Source organism: Anopheles cruzii, chromosome 3, assembly GCF_943734635.1.
Source record: "Anopheles cruzii chromosome 3, idAnoCruzAS_RS32_06, whole genome shotgun sequence".
NCBI classification, from domain to species: Eukaryota; Metazoa; Arthropoda; class Insecta; order Diptera; family Culicidae; genus Anopheles; species Anopheles cruzii.
This window is the reverse complement of record NC_069145.1, coordinates 6,248,225-6,262,661: the sequence shown is the minus strand read 5'-3', so window position 1 is coordinate 6,262,661 and position 14,437 is coordinate 6,248,225. Positions and strand designations below refer to the sequence as shown.

Below are 14,437 nucleotides of genomic sequence, written 5' to 3'. Positions count from 1 at the left end.
CTTCTTTTTGGTTCATTGGTAGTATTGGTTTCATTCTGTATTATTGTTTTAGAAACGAAGATTTCTCATCAATTGCTCGACTCGTTTCTAAAATGAGCGATTGGAATTGGAAGATTCCATTAAAATTACATTAGCTTGCCGAATAAGCTCACACAATGTAACAACGTTTAATGGTTGGTCACTTAACCTAATCCCCCAATGGTTGATTTCAGACTGGGACAGGGAAATGGGACCGTCAAATCCTGGTACAAATCATTCAAATGACATAAACCATTCCCAATGCGTCTGGCGCTAATGATCAATTAGTATGCAGGTGCTGTCGAGAAATATCTTGGACCTTGTTTGAAAAAACAATCATAACTCGCCTGGTTCCGCCATCGGTTCCACTTGGAGTCAGAGCATAAAAATAGTGTCCGTTGTAACCTACTTCTAGCAGCAAAACATAGGTATCCTGTAGCGCTACACGGTCGTTGTCATTACGTCCCGACGGCGGGAGGTCGGCCGGAAAAGGATTAACATCGGAAACGGCTTACTTCCACAAAACCGCGTTACAAGTAGGAATGTGTTCATCATCGCCAATTCGCTTTCCGCTCCCCCGCTGATTTATTGATTTTTTTCGCTCGCTTCTCTCAAACACAGAGTAAATGTATTAATCATTTTACCTATCAGCGCCGCCGCCAGACTGGCGCCAATCGTTATGTTACAATGAACGGGAGAGTAACGAGCACTCCGTGGAAAGTGCTATGTTGGGTACACAAACAAAATTGGGGTTCAAACAAGTTGGGTAAATACATAAAACAGAAAAAAAGATAAAAGAACGATCTTTAGTTCGATTAGAATTAGTAGAGAGCAAGTAAAGTGACTTGTTTTATTACTCATGAAAATTAATAGACACCGATACAGAGAAATATGTGTAAAACCCGCGATCAAGAGGATCATGCTCGGCATGCAATTTGTGTGTCACACAGCGAACGGGCTGTTGTGCACTCGTATGACTCCTTCTCCAGCGACTAGGCATTCCCGATCAACGAACAAAGCGCGCGTTTGTAGTCTCCGGAGGTTTCGCTCTGCAAAAGATCGTTCCGGTGACACCGAGATTAGGCCAAAACATAAAACACACCACTCATCTCTTTCAGCCCGCTTACCTTAACGTCGCTCAGCAGCGTTTTGTTGTACATCTGCTCGTACTCGTCCTTAATATTCTGCAGATCGATCTCGGAGCGCGAAACGATGATTCGGATGAGTGTCTGATCGTCCGTGCCCATACCGTCCATGGCCTTGTGTAGCCGTTTGGCGAAAAAGTGCGGTGCCATCTGGACGCATTCCACGATCGCACTGAGTCCATCGTACAGCTCGCCACTCAGCTCAGCCTTCAGCGCCTGTTCGATCGTCCGCCCCGCCAAACTCTTGTACTCTTCGAACACAATCTCCAGTTGATCGAACGAGGCGTGAGCGAGAATTTTGTAGAACACTTCCTCATCCGTTCCGATCTTGCCCTCGCCAGCATTGTACAGTTGCTTGGCCTGCTCGACGGCCAGCTCCGGATCTACGGTGCCGGGTGGATCGCGCGAACCCACCGTGATCATTGTGAGCAGACGCCGGAAACTGCCGGACGTTTCCGAGCACAGATGCTCCGCCAACGGGCGGTTGTACTTTTCTTCGTAGCAATCGACAATTGCTTTGATTTGCTCGTTCGTCTGTGGGGACAGAATTTCAATCAGGGCCTTCTCGTCGGTCCCGACACCGTCCATCGCTTTGTGCAGCTGCTTGCACAGATACTCCTCCGGTCGGAGCATCAGACCCAGAATGACATCCTCAAACTTGCCCCCGAGCTCCGATTTCAGATCTTCGAGCAAGTCCTGTCACAAAAAAGGGAAGCCGCGCAAAACGCGGGAAGGTTAAAAATAGACCACAAAACTTGTTCTGGGCGGCCACGCTGAAATGAATCACTTACTCGACCAAGTTCTTGCTTGAACGCTTCGCCGATCTCTTGCCGCTGGGAGTTCGAACGCGCACAGAGAATATCTATAATCGCTTGTTCGTCGGTGCCGAAGCCCTTCATCGCTTTCCGGAGCGCATTTGCATCCGCCGAAGGGTCGAAATCTTCCGCCGGAACTACGGTTGGATTTGGCTGTAGCGGGAAGCAAAGGCCTCAATGTTTAGCACTGTTTGGCGTCGCAACAAAGAAACAATAACATTGCTCCGGATGGGACACACTTACCGTGTAGTACCAAGACATAGCGGAAGAGCGTCCGTTTGGGAATCACGACCTAACAAAATGCTGTGAAAAATGCTACCGTCGGCTTCCGTCACTACTGTTTGTGAACTGAAGTTTTTTCGGCGACGTCATCAACACGCCTTGCCGGTGTGTCGGTGTGTGCGTAGGACCCTAACGACGCAATAGACACGCCAATAAACGTTAAAGCAAGAGACAAGATGCGTAGCTGATGACCGGAAAGGAGATGAGATCTCCAGCGTCCGTTGTACGCGCTGTGGTATGCGTGCCTGAAGCATATAAGATTCTTTCGTGGTGTGCAACGACATAAATGTTCATTTGACAGTTATGTTCATTCCATTGGCTTTGTGGGCTTTATCTACAATGTTTGTTATCAGTTAATCATGATTTGTTACAACAGGTTTCCAATCAAACGGGGACGATTATCCGAACTTCGAAAGGAAAGGCGTGGCGTCGTTTATGAGGACCCCAAACCCTTTAATGTTCCTACAATGATGAACCCCTTCATGAACACAAGCGGAGAGGAACCCTTTTTTACGTTCGGCAGCGAACTAACTTCATTCATCGGAACGACGTTTTCGTGGTTAGACGCTTTTCTATTGTGTCTTATGGTATTGTCCCTTGCGGAAGTGATCTATTTTTTGTAAAGCAGCAACATGTCCTGGTATTACACGGTCAGTACACAAAAGTGTTAGCAACGGAGAAATCCATTGGGCAGGAATTTAGTCAGTATCGATTATCTCGCATTCCATCATAATTAATCACTCGTTGCACCTTCCCCATGGCGCTATAGCCCGTCCCCACTGTAGTTCCGGCCGCGGAATTCGATGCTTCAGCGGATGCTAATGCTCTGCGCGGGGCCATGAAGGGCATGGGAACGGACGAGCAAGCAATCATCGACACTCTTGCAGCACGCAGCAACGCCCAGCGGCAGCAAATTTTAGAAACGTACGCCAGCGAACTCGGTCGCGTAAGTTTCGTGGAACGCCGTTTACGCGGCAAAACGATGACTCATACGTGTGTTCACGATGATAATGAACATTTGCTGTCTGATTGCAGGATTTAATTGACGATTTAAAATCCGAACTGGGCGGCAAGTTCGAGGACGTCATCGTTGGCTTGATGATGCCACCGGAAAAGTATCTCTGCAAGCAGCTCCACAAGGCGATGGACGGCATCGGCACGGATGAGGGTACGCTGATCGAGGTTCTGGCACCGCAAACGAACGAAGAGGTGAAGAAAATTGTCGATTGCTACGAGCAAATGTACGATCGGCCGCTGGCGGAGCACCTTTGCTCAGAAACGTCCGGCAGCTTCCGGCGGCTGCTGACGATGATCATCGTCGGAGCGCGGGCACCGCAGGGTACGGTCGATGCCGACCTGGCCGTCGAGCAGGCCAACCAGCTGTACAGCGCGGGCGAGGGCAAGCTTGGTACGGATGAGGAAGTGTTCTACAAGCTGCTGGCCCATTGCAGCTTCGATCAGCTAGAGATCGTGTTCGATGAGTACAAGAAGCTGTCGGGTCAAACGATCGAGCAAGCGATGAAACACGAGCTGAGTGGTGAATTGTACGATGCGCTGAGTGCGATCGTGGAATGCGTCCAGATGGCACCGCACTTTTTTGCCAAACGGCTACATAAGGCTATGGATGGGGTCGGTACGGACGATGCGACGCTAATCCGAATCATCGTTTCGCGCTCCGAGATCGATCTGCAGAACGTGAAGGATGAGTATGAGCAGATGTACAACAAAACACTGCTCAGTGCCGTTCGGGTAAGTGTCTAGTCTTGCTTCCGAATTAAGAAACATCCTTCGGCTTGTCGCTTTTAACCCGTATCGTATTGAACTGTGTGTATATGTTTTTGTTTTCCCCCTGTTATGTTTACCTCACAAACACACACACCATTTGTGGCTCATCCGGAATCCGCCCGATGATGCACCATTAGGAGGTAATCATAATATGCTAAGGACCGCTCGATGCTCCAAAGTGCTTCGGAATGCTTAACTGCAATTTAAAATTAATAATGTTACTTCGGAATTTCATTTAGTAAGCACTCCAGAGCTACGTTGCTACAAGAAATAATTCTTGTGTGTTGCGTAACAGTAAAATCCATTGTCCTTTAGCAACAAATTCCCTGAAAACGCACTAGCAGCATTGTTGTTGACTAATATACATCCTTTTTTCGTCACCCTTTCCTTTGCAGAACGAGTGTTCCGGTGACTACAAGCGTGCACTGTGCGCCCTAATCGGTGGTGCCTAAAAAGCATGTCGAAAAAACCTAAGTGTTACTGATAAGAAATATTAACATTTGCACACCCATGAGTCAACGAAAATATTTACCGACACCCGATATGTACCGTTAAACAGCAGCAAAGCCGCTTTGCATTGTGCAGGTGAAACACACACCTTTCGAGAATCTCGACGATTGGTCAGTGGCCTTTCAGTAGTTGTAGCTATTTGCATTCAATGTGCGCGGCCCTCGTTCGGGTAGCCTTGCTGCGTAACGCATTCGACACAGTATTTTAAAACGCACTTAACCGTGAATAAAAGCATTTAAAAATGTGGAATCACAACATGGATAGACTGGGCAATTTTCTTAAAATCCAACTCAACTTTGCGTTCAAACTGATATCATATTGGCTATATTATTCGATCCGTTAATATTTGTACAATATTATAAAATGGTTTCATTTCGCGAAATGGTATATATGTTGTGTAAGTTATGTGCCTGACACACCACCGTCTGTCTAACTATGGATCCAATTGCTGCGACTTCCCACACTTCCGGACCGTTTCTTGTTCCGCTCGAGAGCCGTATCACGTCGCCCGAGAACGGGACTTCCACCTGAGCTGATGTTTCTGATCAACGATTTTAGACCCCGGGCCTGATTTTCCGCCGCATTCCCTATGCTGTTCGATTCCTGTGCAATGATGTAAAAATCATCAACGATGTGTGTCGGAGGCGGAATGCCAAAGGGTTGCAGATCGCTCAACGACTGCATGCTGGACGACGATCGGGTCGAGTAGCGAATCCGTCCGTCTGCCGTGAGACGCTGATCAGTGCTGGATGATGCACTAAGCCGCGAATGATGACTACCGGATCCGGTCGACTGAAGGTACTGCTGTTGCTGCTGCTGGATGCTGGCCAATTTGCTGCGTAAGGCGGCGTTCTCCTCTTGCAGCTTTTTTATCAAACAACCCTCCGATTCGGCCTTCGATAAGACGGGCTGTGGCATGCACTGATAAATGGTGGAGAGAAAATTGTGCAGCGAAATGAGCAGCGTGTCCTGCCACTGCTTCGTGAAGCACACGGCAAACGCTGCGTGATCCTCTGGATTTTTACAAAACGGGAAAACTGCAACAGGGCAAATGCTAATTAGCAAAACTATCGCACTCCTGCCAACGAACTCCTCACTTACAGAACCACTCCTTCCATTCCGTCTGGGTGACCAGTTCGGGTGATAGTTTGGTAAAAAATTCGGTTATTTTATCAGCCTTGTTCGATGTGTACGCCACGATAAGGTAGAATTTCAGCAGTGATTGCTCCAGTTTGATGACCGCTGCGGAAGTGTTCAATCGTTATTTCGCTGTATCGCCTTTCTCCTCCGCCAGGGGCCATAAACAACGGTAAATAACCGCCCCACTTACCGGTGGCGAAATGGTGCTCCAAATTGCGGAACAAATGATTATTCAGATTCGCCCACAAGTCTCGCAATCCGAGTAGATCGTGATTGTGTATCAGCAGCATTATCTGGTCGATCACTTTATCAACACGGAAACTTTTGTCCTTATCACCCTTCAGCTCGCTTTCGAACACCTTCAGAGTGTTGGAAAATCCACGAAACAGAATATATTCTCGGATCAAACTGTCCATGTACTGAATGTGCGCCATCGTCGAATCGTTAATTAGAAATCTTTGGTTCACTGAGTCTTGTTTCTCACAGTCTTCTGCTTGTTTTGTTTAGGCCTCTGCACGACCAAGGTGCCGACATGCGAAGGTCCGTTTACACTTTGACATTTGCTGTGGTGAAACTCTTCTGAAAGTTTATCAAAATTTGGTAATTTTGGCATAATAAGCATAACTATCTTAAATAATCGAGTGTTTCTACTTTGATTGTGTAATTATTGGATTAGAAATTGAACATAAAGCAAATATGTTGTACCAACCTTCTTCAAAAGCTCCGCTGTCATTCGCGACTGTCAGCACGAGCAGACCAAAACATTGACAAGCTGAAAACATAAATTTTTCCGTGTGGTCGCAAATAATGTCGTCGACGAGGGTGAAAACGAGAGAAACCAAAACCGGAGAAATAATAGCTTACAGTGATGCGGCGATTAGAAACAATGCATCCGCCGTTGAATATTGCCGAACGTCGATGGCGGCCCTCTCTGGCAGTACTGCGGGTACGACGGAACCAGGAACCACCGATCTTAACCACCCTTCAATCTGACGATTTTTTATCATCTCTGCAGGTGTTCTAGGCCTTACCGGTATTCTGGGATTCCTGTTCTACGTCCTGGCAGTGCTGTGCCTTTGGCAAATGCTGCTACTGAAGTCCGGCACCAACTGGCAGAAGTATTTCATCAGCCGGAAAAGTCTTCTCACTCACGGGTTTCTGAGCGGGCTGTGCACCTACGTGTTGTTTTGGACTTTCCTGTACGGAATGGTGCACGTGTATTGATCGAAAGGCAATGGAAACGAGTTGGCAGAGCAGAAGCTAGTTTTACGCTAGGGTAATGTTTTGCTGTATAAATTATGTTTTGAAATACATACCATCATTTACCGGTAGCCAGCGGTGTAGCAAGTGTTTCTATTTTTTCGACCCGATAAGGGTTCGCTTGTAACACCTGTGTTTGCATACCGGCTTAATGGGTGCAATGTCCGTGAAGGAGGGTTCATTTGTAAAGCTTGTTCCATTTCCAAGCAAAAAGAGATTTAATTCAATTGATTGTGCTTGATAGAACCACGCTTTTTCCGAATATATAAAAACAAGTTTAGAAGTTCTTTTTCGACTTTTTTCGTTGGAGTTCTGAATTCTTATTGAAAAGTTTTGTTGGCACGGAAGGCCGCTGGTAATATTTGGTGCGAACAGTGAAAAAACTTTTTATTTCAAAGACTATGCCCAAACTTTTCAACATACATTAAGAACTTCTTCCTAAGTGTAGAATCATTGGGCAAAAATTTACCAAGAGAATAAGCAAAAAAAAATTCAAATCATTAACTTATTTCATGAATTGATCAGCGATAAAAAAAAACAAATCGGAGTTTATTATCTAACTATAGTCGTTTGTTTTCAATGGTACGTTTGTGTGAATATTTTTAACCAACTACGGACGACCGTATTATTGGCTTCCAGGATGTGCGTGAGACCGGAGCTTCACTGTGTCACTATCAAATTACAGTGATTTGAATCAAATTAACTTATCATCATTGTCATCGTGTGCAGCGGTTCAACGATATCAGCATTGCGACCGTCGGATATTATTTACAGTTCCCATCCATGGCATCTTGCTTCGCCTCTACCAACCAACAGCAACTACTGACTTTACTAGATGCGTATCGGCGACATCAAGCCATCTTGCTGAGCTAATCGCTATTATTTACATCACCGGAAGCACGTGTTTCCTGCGTCCCACGACGCCAGCACCGCAGGTAGAATTTACGCAACAATGCGTGGTGGCAACATACTTTGAATGCAGGGAAGCACTCGTATCTTGTCCTCTTGTTCGTCACCCCGTTGAGTGTGATGCTTGTCTTCCGGTTTCTGGTTTGATTGATTAAATCACTTTTCATCACCCTCGTCCGTTCGACTCGCGGCGATCATCCCACAGCAGCGAGGGGACGTAACCGCAACCGCTGCCCATGACGACCGAGTATGGCCGGAACAATATGTCCTGGCAAATTAAAAGGCACTAAGTACACGCACGCTGGGTAAACAAGTGATTAAATCGGCTGGTAATCCGGAGGGTCTATAATTTGTACGGTCATTGGGGTGCATGATGGCGGAACCTGGAGAGGGTCCTCGGTACGGTGTGTCAAAAATGGGCGTTTTCTAACACAAGCAATAGAGGAAAAATCGGCTATTGATGCTTTGCCCAATAACCGAAAAGATTTTCCGTGTTGTGCTTGATGTTGAGTAGCGCCGAAGCATGCCGACGGGAAAAGCTTCTACATTGAAAATGCTCCCGCATCATGGGAAATTGAACGTTCAGAGTGTAGCCTGGATAAAAACTTTGAACAAGCGGTATGTGGCGACAAATAATAGCTTTATTCGCTTCGATATGTTGAAACATGTTTCTCTCAATTTGTCATAAGGTAACTGAATAATGGTCAGTGTGACAGCTTTTAAGTTTTAACTAAAACAGTTCCAACCCTCAACAGAGTTAAATTGCACAACTCGATCATGTAGGCATAGGAAACATTTTATAAGCTTTGTTCTATCTGATCGCTACGACGCATTTCTTTACCATTTGATCAATATGAATTTTAATGTGTAATAAATATGTATTTATTGAGCATTTACAGTATTTCATTTAGCTTTGTTGTGGGCAGTAAGGCTGAAATGTTTTCCACCCATCAATCAATTCTTCACATATTCAAAACTCCACACGCCTCCAAAACGTATTGATTACCGATACTCCACACATCCAAGAACCCCTTTCTCAGAGTCGCCGGGACAACCAATCGAAAAGGATCAAATCCCTAGCAGGGACGAAACGGACCCGAGCCGATGTGTCGCTTTTCCGATTGGGCCGGGAAATGCATCCCTCGTTAGGTCAGTCGGCGCGCAGTTGAGAAAATAAAAACGACCGCAGCCACAGTCAAAAGTATCGATATCCCGTCGGCCACCAGCCGTCGTCCCGGACGTCGCGTCAGTCACTTGTTTTGATCGCCCGATTGATTGCCGGTCGCTACTTTTCCGGGGTCCGTCCGTCCGACCCAAAACCGGACCGTCGGGATACGTGGAGGGAAACGGGAACTGCGCCCGACGGCAATGGGTTAGAGTTTCAAGAAATGGTAAACGGAGCGGCGCACAGTATTTTCCGTAATAATTGAAATATAAGAACATCGCCTCTTCCCGCCGATGCGCTTCCGTTTCCGCTTTTAATCCCGTGAAGGTGGGTGGTCAGTTTGATAGATGCGTCATTTTGAATGAAAATGGTCATCATTTTTTAAATTTGGGATATAATTTTACAGGACAATCCTGGGGAAAGTATTTAGCTTTAGTGAATAAAATATTCAATTCCCTCTCACTTCCCATGCTTCACGGTCCACGCAACGCCGAAGGAAGTCGCAAGTCCTTTGCCGTTCCTCGGGTTTATCTGTGCGCAATGTGGTGAACAGAATGGAGAAAAGGAAAGAAAGTAAGAACCGCCAGTTCATCAAATCATGTGGCCGCTTGTGGGGTTTCGACAATCGATACCGCTAACGGGCCGAGTGGCCGCGGTTCCGGTCGCGCTCGACTCGCTTCATTCATCCGTCTCGTTTCAAAACATGTCACGGCGGCAACGTCGTCGGGATACGAGCGAAAGGACTTGGCGACGTGGAATTTGTTCGAAACGTTTTGCGAATCCGTTTCCATTTCACTTATCCGAACACAACAAATAATGCTTAAAAATAATTATAAAATTTGAAATAACAATGCGTCATAGTTGATTAGGACATATTTTTAGAATATTAAATTAAAATTGAATTTTAAGCTCTTAATGAAAATTAAAACAGCAATAGAATATGAACGGAAAAGAAAACGTTTTCCATTAAATTCAACAATGAACCAAAAATAAATAAACAACAACCGCCCCGTAGCACAGCAACGGAACTGATCGGAAAAGCGGACTTCCTCTGGTCACTCTACCCCACCAACCCAATTCTGTTCCCGTCCCAAACCGTGGCAGTTGACGGGGGCGTTGTTACAGTTGTTGGGCTTCATTTTCATTTCAATTGACGCCTCCGTGGCCGCCGTCTGCCCCAAATTCGTCCGAAAATGGGGAAAATCGCTCGAAACGAGATCCCTAATTTTGTGTACAAATATAATGGCGGCCAGTTTTCCCCTTCTTTTAGTCAGCCCAGATGGGAGCAGATGGAACGTTGGGGACAACAGTCCCAATTCCAAGGATTCGATATCGGGCCCAAGTTGGCAAACCATCATGCCAACGCCATATTTGTGAATTTGTAATAAAATGAAGAAATAAATAGATAAATTTTAACTGACCATTACTCGAATAAAATCCATAAGGAAAACCCAATTCATCGATATTCGTCGTCAACTTGAAATCGTTGACAACGTGCTCTCTGTAATACAGGAAAAAAAACGAAACGAACAAAAACTTGTCTCACGCAAGTCATTGCCCCTGAAAATGGGACAGTGGGTACCAAAACCTGTAGTCTGCCTCAATGGCAGGTAAAGCTCCACATAGAGACTGGTGCCCGATCCGCATTTATTACACCTCATTGCGCACATGCATCGAAACCGTGCCATACGACGCTCTCTTTTCCGTCTTTGGATTGCTGGACAAACTCATCAATGAATTTCGATTCGCCTGCCATCTTTTCCGTTGCGCTCGATACCTTACGTCCATATTTTTAAGGGACGCTTATGAACCTTCGATAGAGAACCACTTCATCACTCCTCCGTCGATCGCTGTGAGAAGAGAGCACAGAATCGACGTAGAAATGTGTGCCTTTTTTATTTTGAGAATTTTAACATATTTTTGATGGCCACGACCACCCAGTCTGGTCGCGAGTCGAGCGCGATTGAACCGAAGCACAGGCACAGCAGCAACTCTGAAACCGGTAAAAATAAAATACCAATCGAAAGTGAAGCGGTGGGACCCTTTTTCCGGGAGCTCCGGAACACTCCGGTCACGTCAGCCGAGAAATGGGCCGGCGACACCGCTTAACCCCATCCCGGCGCCCCGTGCCCCGGTTGTCTCGTCTTACGCAAAACCGAAGATCGGCCAACACCGACTGGGAGATGGGAAAGGAGAAGACTGATTTCGTGACGCTCGAGTGAACACTACCCACTGGAGCGCTTGATCCTTTTTTATATCCCGTTTTTCTCCCCAGTCATCCGAGCTGAGCTCAGTTTTGGGATAGAGTTAAGAAGAAGTTTAACAGCCAACAACGTCACACACTTTCCGGTCAACGCGAGAAGCAGCAGGTTGCGCCCTGCCCCCGACCCAGCTTCTGGATCCGATCATCTCGGAGCTTTCTCGGAGGATGCGAACACAGGATGACAGGATGCCCGCCTGATGGCCGGTGGCTGTCGGCAAAGTTGGGCCTAGATTGGGCGATACTCCAAGGCAGGGCAGCGCATTGTCGGAAATTCATGGGAGAAAACCGTGGCAGGACCATCATCGGTACCGCAGTTGCACAAGTGTCCGGTTTCTTGTGGGCACCCCCGGGCCAGGGATGCGCACAATGACACTCGATAGCCACAGCGTGGCGTGGTCGATGAGCCAAAAAAAAATGACGGTTGAAAAGAGTTGGATTCCGTGACACAATTTACGTGATGACGCTGTTCAGGAAAGAATACTCTATTTAGCCAGCTACACCGCCGATACATTGATTCGGATTCGGACGAGGTTTTGTAGATCTGATAATCCCATTATTATCAAAATAATCCGAGCAATTACAATTCACCAAAAATTGTTGGTGTTCCTGGTTCCTGGTGTTTCCTATTTAATTAGCTTCTTATTAATGTTTCTTTTACAACGCTTTACACTCAGCCCTTGGTGAGTTTCATGGAACATATGTAAAAAGGCTCATAATCCCTCGTTCATTGAACAAGGTACCGAGTCGCATCAGGAACGGCGCACCTTATCAGCAAACACAGGGAATGGAAGCAAGGATTAATGTTCCACCGGACAAGTAAAACGAAATATCTGACGGCCGCGCCAGTGTCCAGTGTAGAAGAAAAAGGACACAGAGATCAAGAAAAAAATATATCGACCTTCTACTGGGTGCTTGCGGGATAGAATATCGTAGGCCGTAATCGATAGCGCCGGATTAGATGGTGCCGCTGATGCTGTAAGCTGGTCGGCTGGTCTACTGCCCAGTAACCGTAGGCCGGCGAGACCGGTTGGATCCAGTGGGTCTACACGAAATCGAAAATCCATCGAAAGCGGTCAGGATGCAGCACATGGCGCGTAGCTGCTTCTGGTCGCCACTTCCGTATGCTTCCGATGCATCCGATGCATCTGCAACGGGGGAGTTCGCCGCTTCCGCTGGTTCACCTGTCGTCAAGCGTGTCAACAGGCCACAGACCGGCCTGAAGCAACGATGGATCCCAAAAAATGGGGCTTATGAAAAAAAATAACAATTCGAGAAGAAGAAGAAACGAGGAAAAAAGTATCAAATTTGCGATCATGCCGCTCATGCGATCGGATGATGACCCAGCATCGATCGATCGGGGAGTCTACAGAGTGATCAGCAATAATGTGAGCATATGGGAAAGGAATTCGATGAATAAACAGTGTTTTTATTTTATTACTTAATTTATTAAGGATTTTATTGCCTCGTTTTATATTCACAACTCATAATGGTTCTGAAGTGAAGAAACTTGGTTTTACCATGTTGAACCTATTTCCATGGTGTCCTCGAAACTGAACTTCACTGTTCACAAATACTTGCTAGCCATCGTGAACTATGATGATCCTTATCGAACCCGCTCTTTTCGCCACAAACGCGCAGCATAACCGACTGGCTGCGTACTGTGACGTCGGTCGGGTCGGTTGAATCCACTCGCCCGCCGCGTGGTGGTGACTTGAGACTGTCCCCTCTACCATCTACTCACTGGTGGTGGTGCTGATGTCCCCAGCATTTGCGTCATTTTTTCCCAACTATCTTCCGTTGCTTCACTTCCATTTGCCGTCATATGTTGGCCGGTCTTTCGTCGGAGAGTCGGTCCGGTCGGTGGTTGGCTGCCAATGGCCTGGCAGAGGTGGGGTCCATTGGCCGTGGTGGCAGTGGCTGGTTTTTCACCCTCTCTGGCTCTGGGGCGGGAAACAACACAAAAAAGCGAAACATAAAAAGCAAAGAGGGTGCACATTGGACAGAGAAGGACGAAGAATTGGAACCCGAGTGTAAGGCATAAAAGAAGGGCAAACAGACACACGACCAGCCTACCGAGGAGGGAGGCGCGAGGAGCAAAGGAAGCGCGGCTTAAGGAACGGACGATGTACCACAGTGTAGTGTCCGAGTCAGGGTGATGTGATAGTTTTGGATAGTTTTCCAGCGGCTCGGTCGTTCGGTCGGACAGCAGTCCTTCAGTCCTTACCGTACCGTCCTTCCGAGAGTATCGCGAGCACCACCAGTCCGGTTTCGGTCACGAGTTCGCGCACCCTTTCTCCAAAGTTCCAGCCCCGCACATTATTGGACATCGGCGAGGGGTTTTAGTGTTTACGAGCGTTTCCTCCCTCGAGATCGCGATCTATGCCCGGTGCGATCCTCAGTAGGCTGATGCGGCCAGCAAACGTGGGAGAGTGGAGTCTCTGACCCGTACCCGCCATGTCTTCGCACGCCCGGATATGCCGCCCGAGCGAGGCAGCGTGCGTGGCGAACGGGTACTTCCGGCACAGGTGCAGCGGCACAAAGGGCTGGGAGCAGTGCAAATAGTGATTTCGAAGCATCGCATCCAACGGGAATGCCGATCGAAATGAGGTGCCCGGTGACGACACGGTGACGGGGTGCGAAAGGGCGTTTTATGATGTTCGTTAACGCTACTGTCCGCCCGCCACAGAATGTTGGAGTTATAAGTTTGTCCACAAAACGTTCGTTTAACAGCAACGCTCAGTTTCTGGTGCACACTTCCGTTTTGAGCGCTGTTTTTCGGTTGGATTGGTTCTCTTTTCTCGAATTGTTTTGGGTGTTTCCACTTGAATTGCATTTGTGTTCGGTGGTTTGTGTGTGTGTGTGTATGTGTGAATGATTGCCTCGTGGTAATTAGGCGCGAATTGTGATCGACCAGTTTGAATGTTCGAATGACTCCCGCAAGACGCAAACGGATACAATAATATCTTCACTCTGGGTAAATCATTTTTTTAAATTTTTATCAAAATTCGGTATTTGGTATGTTTACTAAAATGAATTATATTTTGTACCGTATCGGTTTTACGAAATCCATCATCCAGAAAAAATCTAACACGTCTTCAACAACTGAATCAGTTACAGCTCGTTACATTGTTGGACAGAGAACCCG

At 46.9% G+C, this 14,437-nt stretch overlaps 4 protein-coding genes across 4 annotated transcripts; 2 read left to right on the top strand and 2 right to left on the bottom strand.

The window, feature by feature from the left end:
- Nucleotides 1-842: 842 nt before the first annotated feature.
- LOC128275415 (annexin B10-like) lies at nt 843-2,359 on the bottom strand. The gene is made up of 4 exons (XM_053013907.1): nt 2,222-2,359; nt 1,955-2,131; nt 1,146-1,859; nt 843-1,067 (listed from the first exon to the last, which is right to left on the bottom strand). The coding sequence occupies exons 1-4, from the start codon at nt 2,237-2,239 to the stop codon at nt 1,011-1,013; spliced, it is 966 nt and encodes a 321-aa protein (XP_052869867.1). The 5' UTR covers nt 2,240-2,359; the 3' UTR covers nt 843-1,010.
- Nucleotides 2,360-2,873: 514 nt separating this feature from the next.
- Nucleotides 2,874-4,867, top strand: LOC128274548 (annexin B10-like). The gene is made up of 4 exons (XM_053012778.1): nt 2,874-2,910; nt 3,030-3,206; nt 3,296-4,009; nt 4,441-4,867. Exons 1-4 carry the CDS (start codon nt 2,893-2,895, stop codon nt 4,495-4,497), a joined length of 966 nt encoding a protein of 321 aa, XP_052868738.1. The 5' UTR covers nt 2,874-2,892; the 3' UTR covers nt 4,498-4,867.
- On the bottom strand, nt 4,807-6,129 carry LOC128274547 (WD repeat-containing protein 91). Its single transcript, XM_053012777.1, has 3 exons — nt 5,886-6,129; nt 5,657-5,797; nt 4,807-5,592 (listed from the first exon to the last, which is right to left on the bottom strand). The coding sequence occupies exons 1-3, from the start codon at nt 6,127-6,129 to the stop codon at nt 4,985-4,987; spliced, it is 993 nt and encodes a 330-aa protein (XP_052868737.1). The 3' UTR covers nt 4,807-4,984.
- Nucleotides 6,130-6,470: 341 nt separating this feature from the next.
- LOC128273612 (ER membrane protein complex subunit 6) lies at nt 6,471-7,016 on the top strand. Its single transcript, XM_053011617.1, has 2 exons — nt 6,471-6,641; nt 6,711-7,016. The coding sequence occupies exons 1-2, from the start codon at nt 6,503-6,505 to the stop codon at nt 6,917-6,919; spliced, it is 348 nt and encodes a 115-aa protein (XP_052867577.1). The 5' UTR covers nt 6,471-6,502; the 3' UTR covers nt 6,920-7,016.
- The last annotated feature ends 7,421 nt before the right edge of the window (nt 7,017-14,437 follow it).

Coding starts and splice junctions, on each gene's coding strand:
- LOC128274548 (XM_053012778.1), top strand. Junction 3,207..3,295: donor ACGCCAGCGAACTCGGTCGC/GTAAGTTTCGTG, acceptor GTCTGATTGCAG/GATTTAATTGACGATTTAAA. Junction 4,010..4,440: donor CACTGCTCAGTGCCGTTCGG/GTAAGTGTCTAG, acceptor TTTCCTTTGCAG/AACGAGTGTTCCGGTGACTA.
- LOC128273612 (XM_053011617.1), top strand. CDS start 6,503: ATGTCGTCGACGAGGGTGAAAACGAGAGAAACCAAAACCGGAGAAATA. Junction 6,642..6,710: donor CCTCTCTGGCAGTACTGCGG/GTACGACGGAAC, acceptor TCATCTCTGCAG/GTGTTCTAGGCCTTACCGGT.
- LOC128274547 (XM_053012777.1), bottom strand. CDS start 6,129: ATGGCGCACATTCAGTACATGGACAGTTTGATCCGAGAATATATTCTG. Junction 5,798..5,885: donor GGAGCACCATTTCGCCACCG/GTAAGTGGGGCG, acceptor ACACTTCCGCAG/CGGTCATCAAACTGGAGCAA. Junction 5,593..5,656: donor GGAATGGAAGGAGTGGTTCT/GTAAGTGAGGAG, acceptor GCCCTGTTGCAG/TTTTCCCGTTTTGTAAAAAT.
- LOC128275415 (XM_053013907.1), bottom strand. Junction 1,860..1,954: donor TCAAGCAAGAACTTGGTCGA/GTAAGTGATTCA, acceptor TTTTTGTGACAG/GACTTGCTCGAAGATCTGAA. Junction 1,068..1,145: donor CGCTGCTGAGCGACGTTAAG/GTAAGCGGGCTG, acceptor GATCTTTTGCAG/AGCGAAACCTCCGGAGACTA.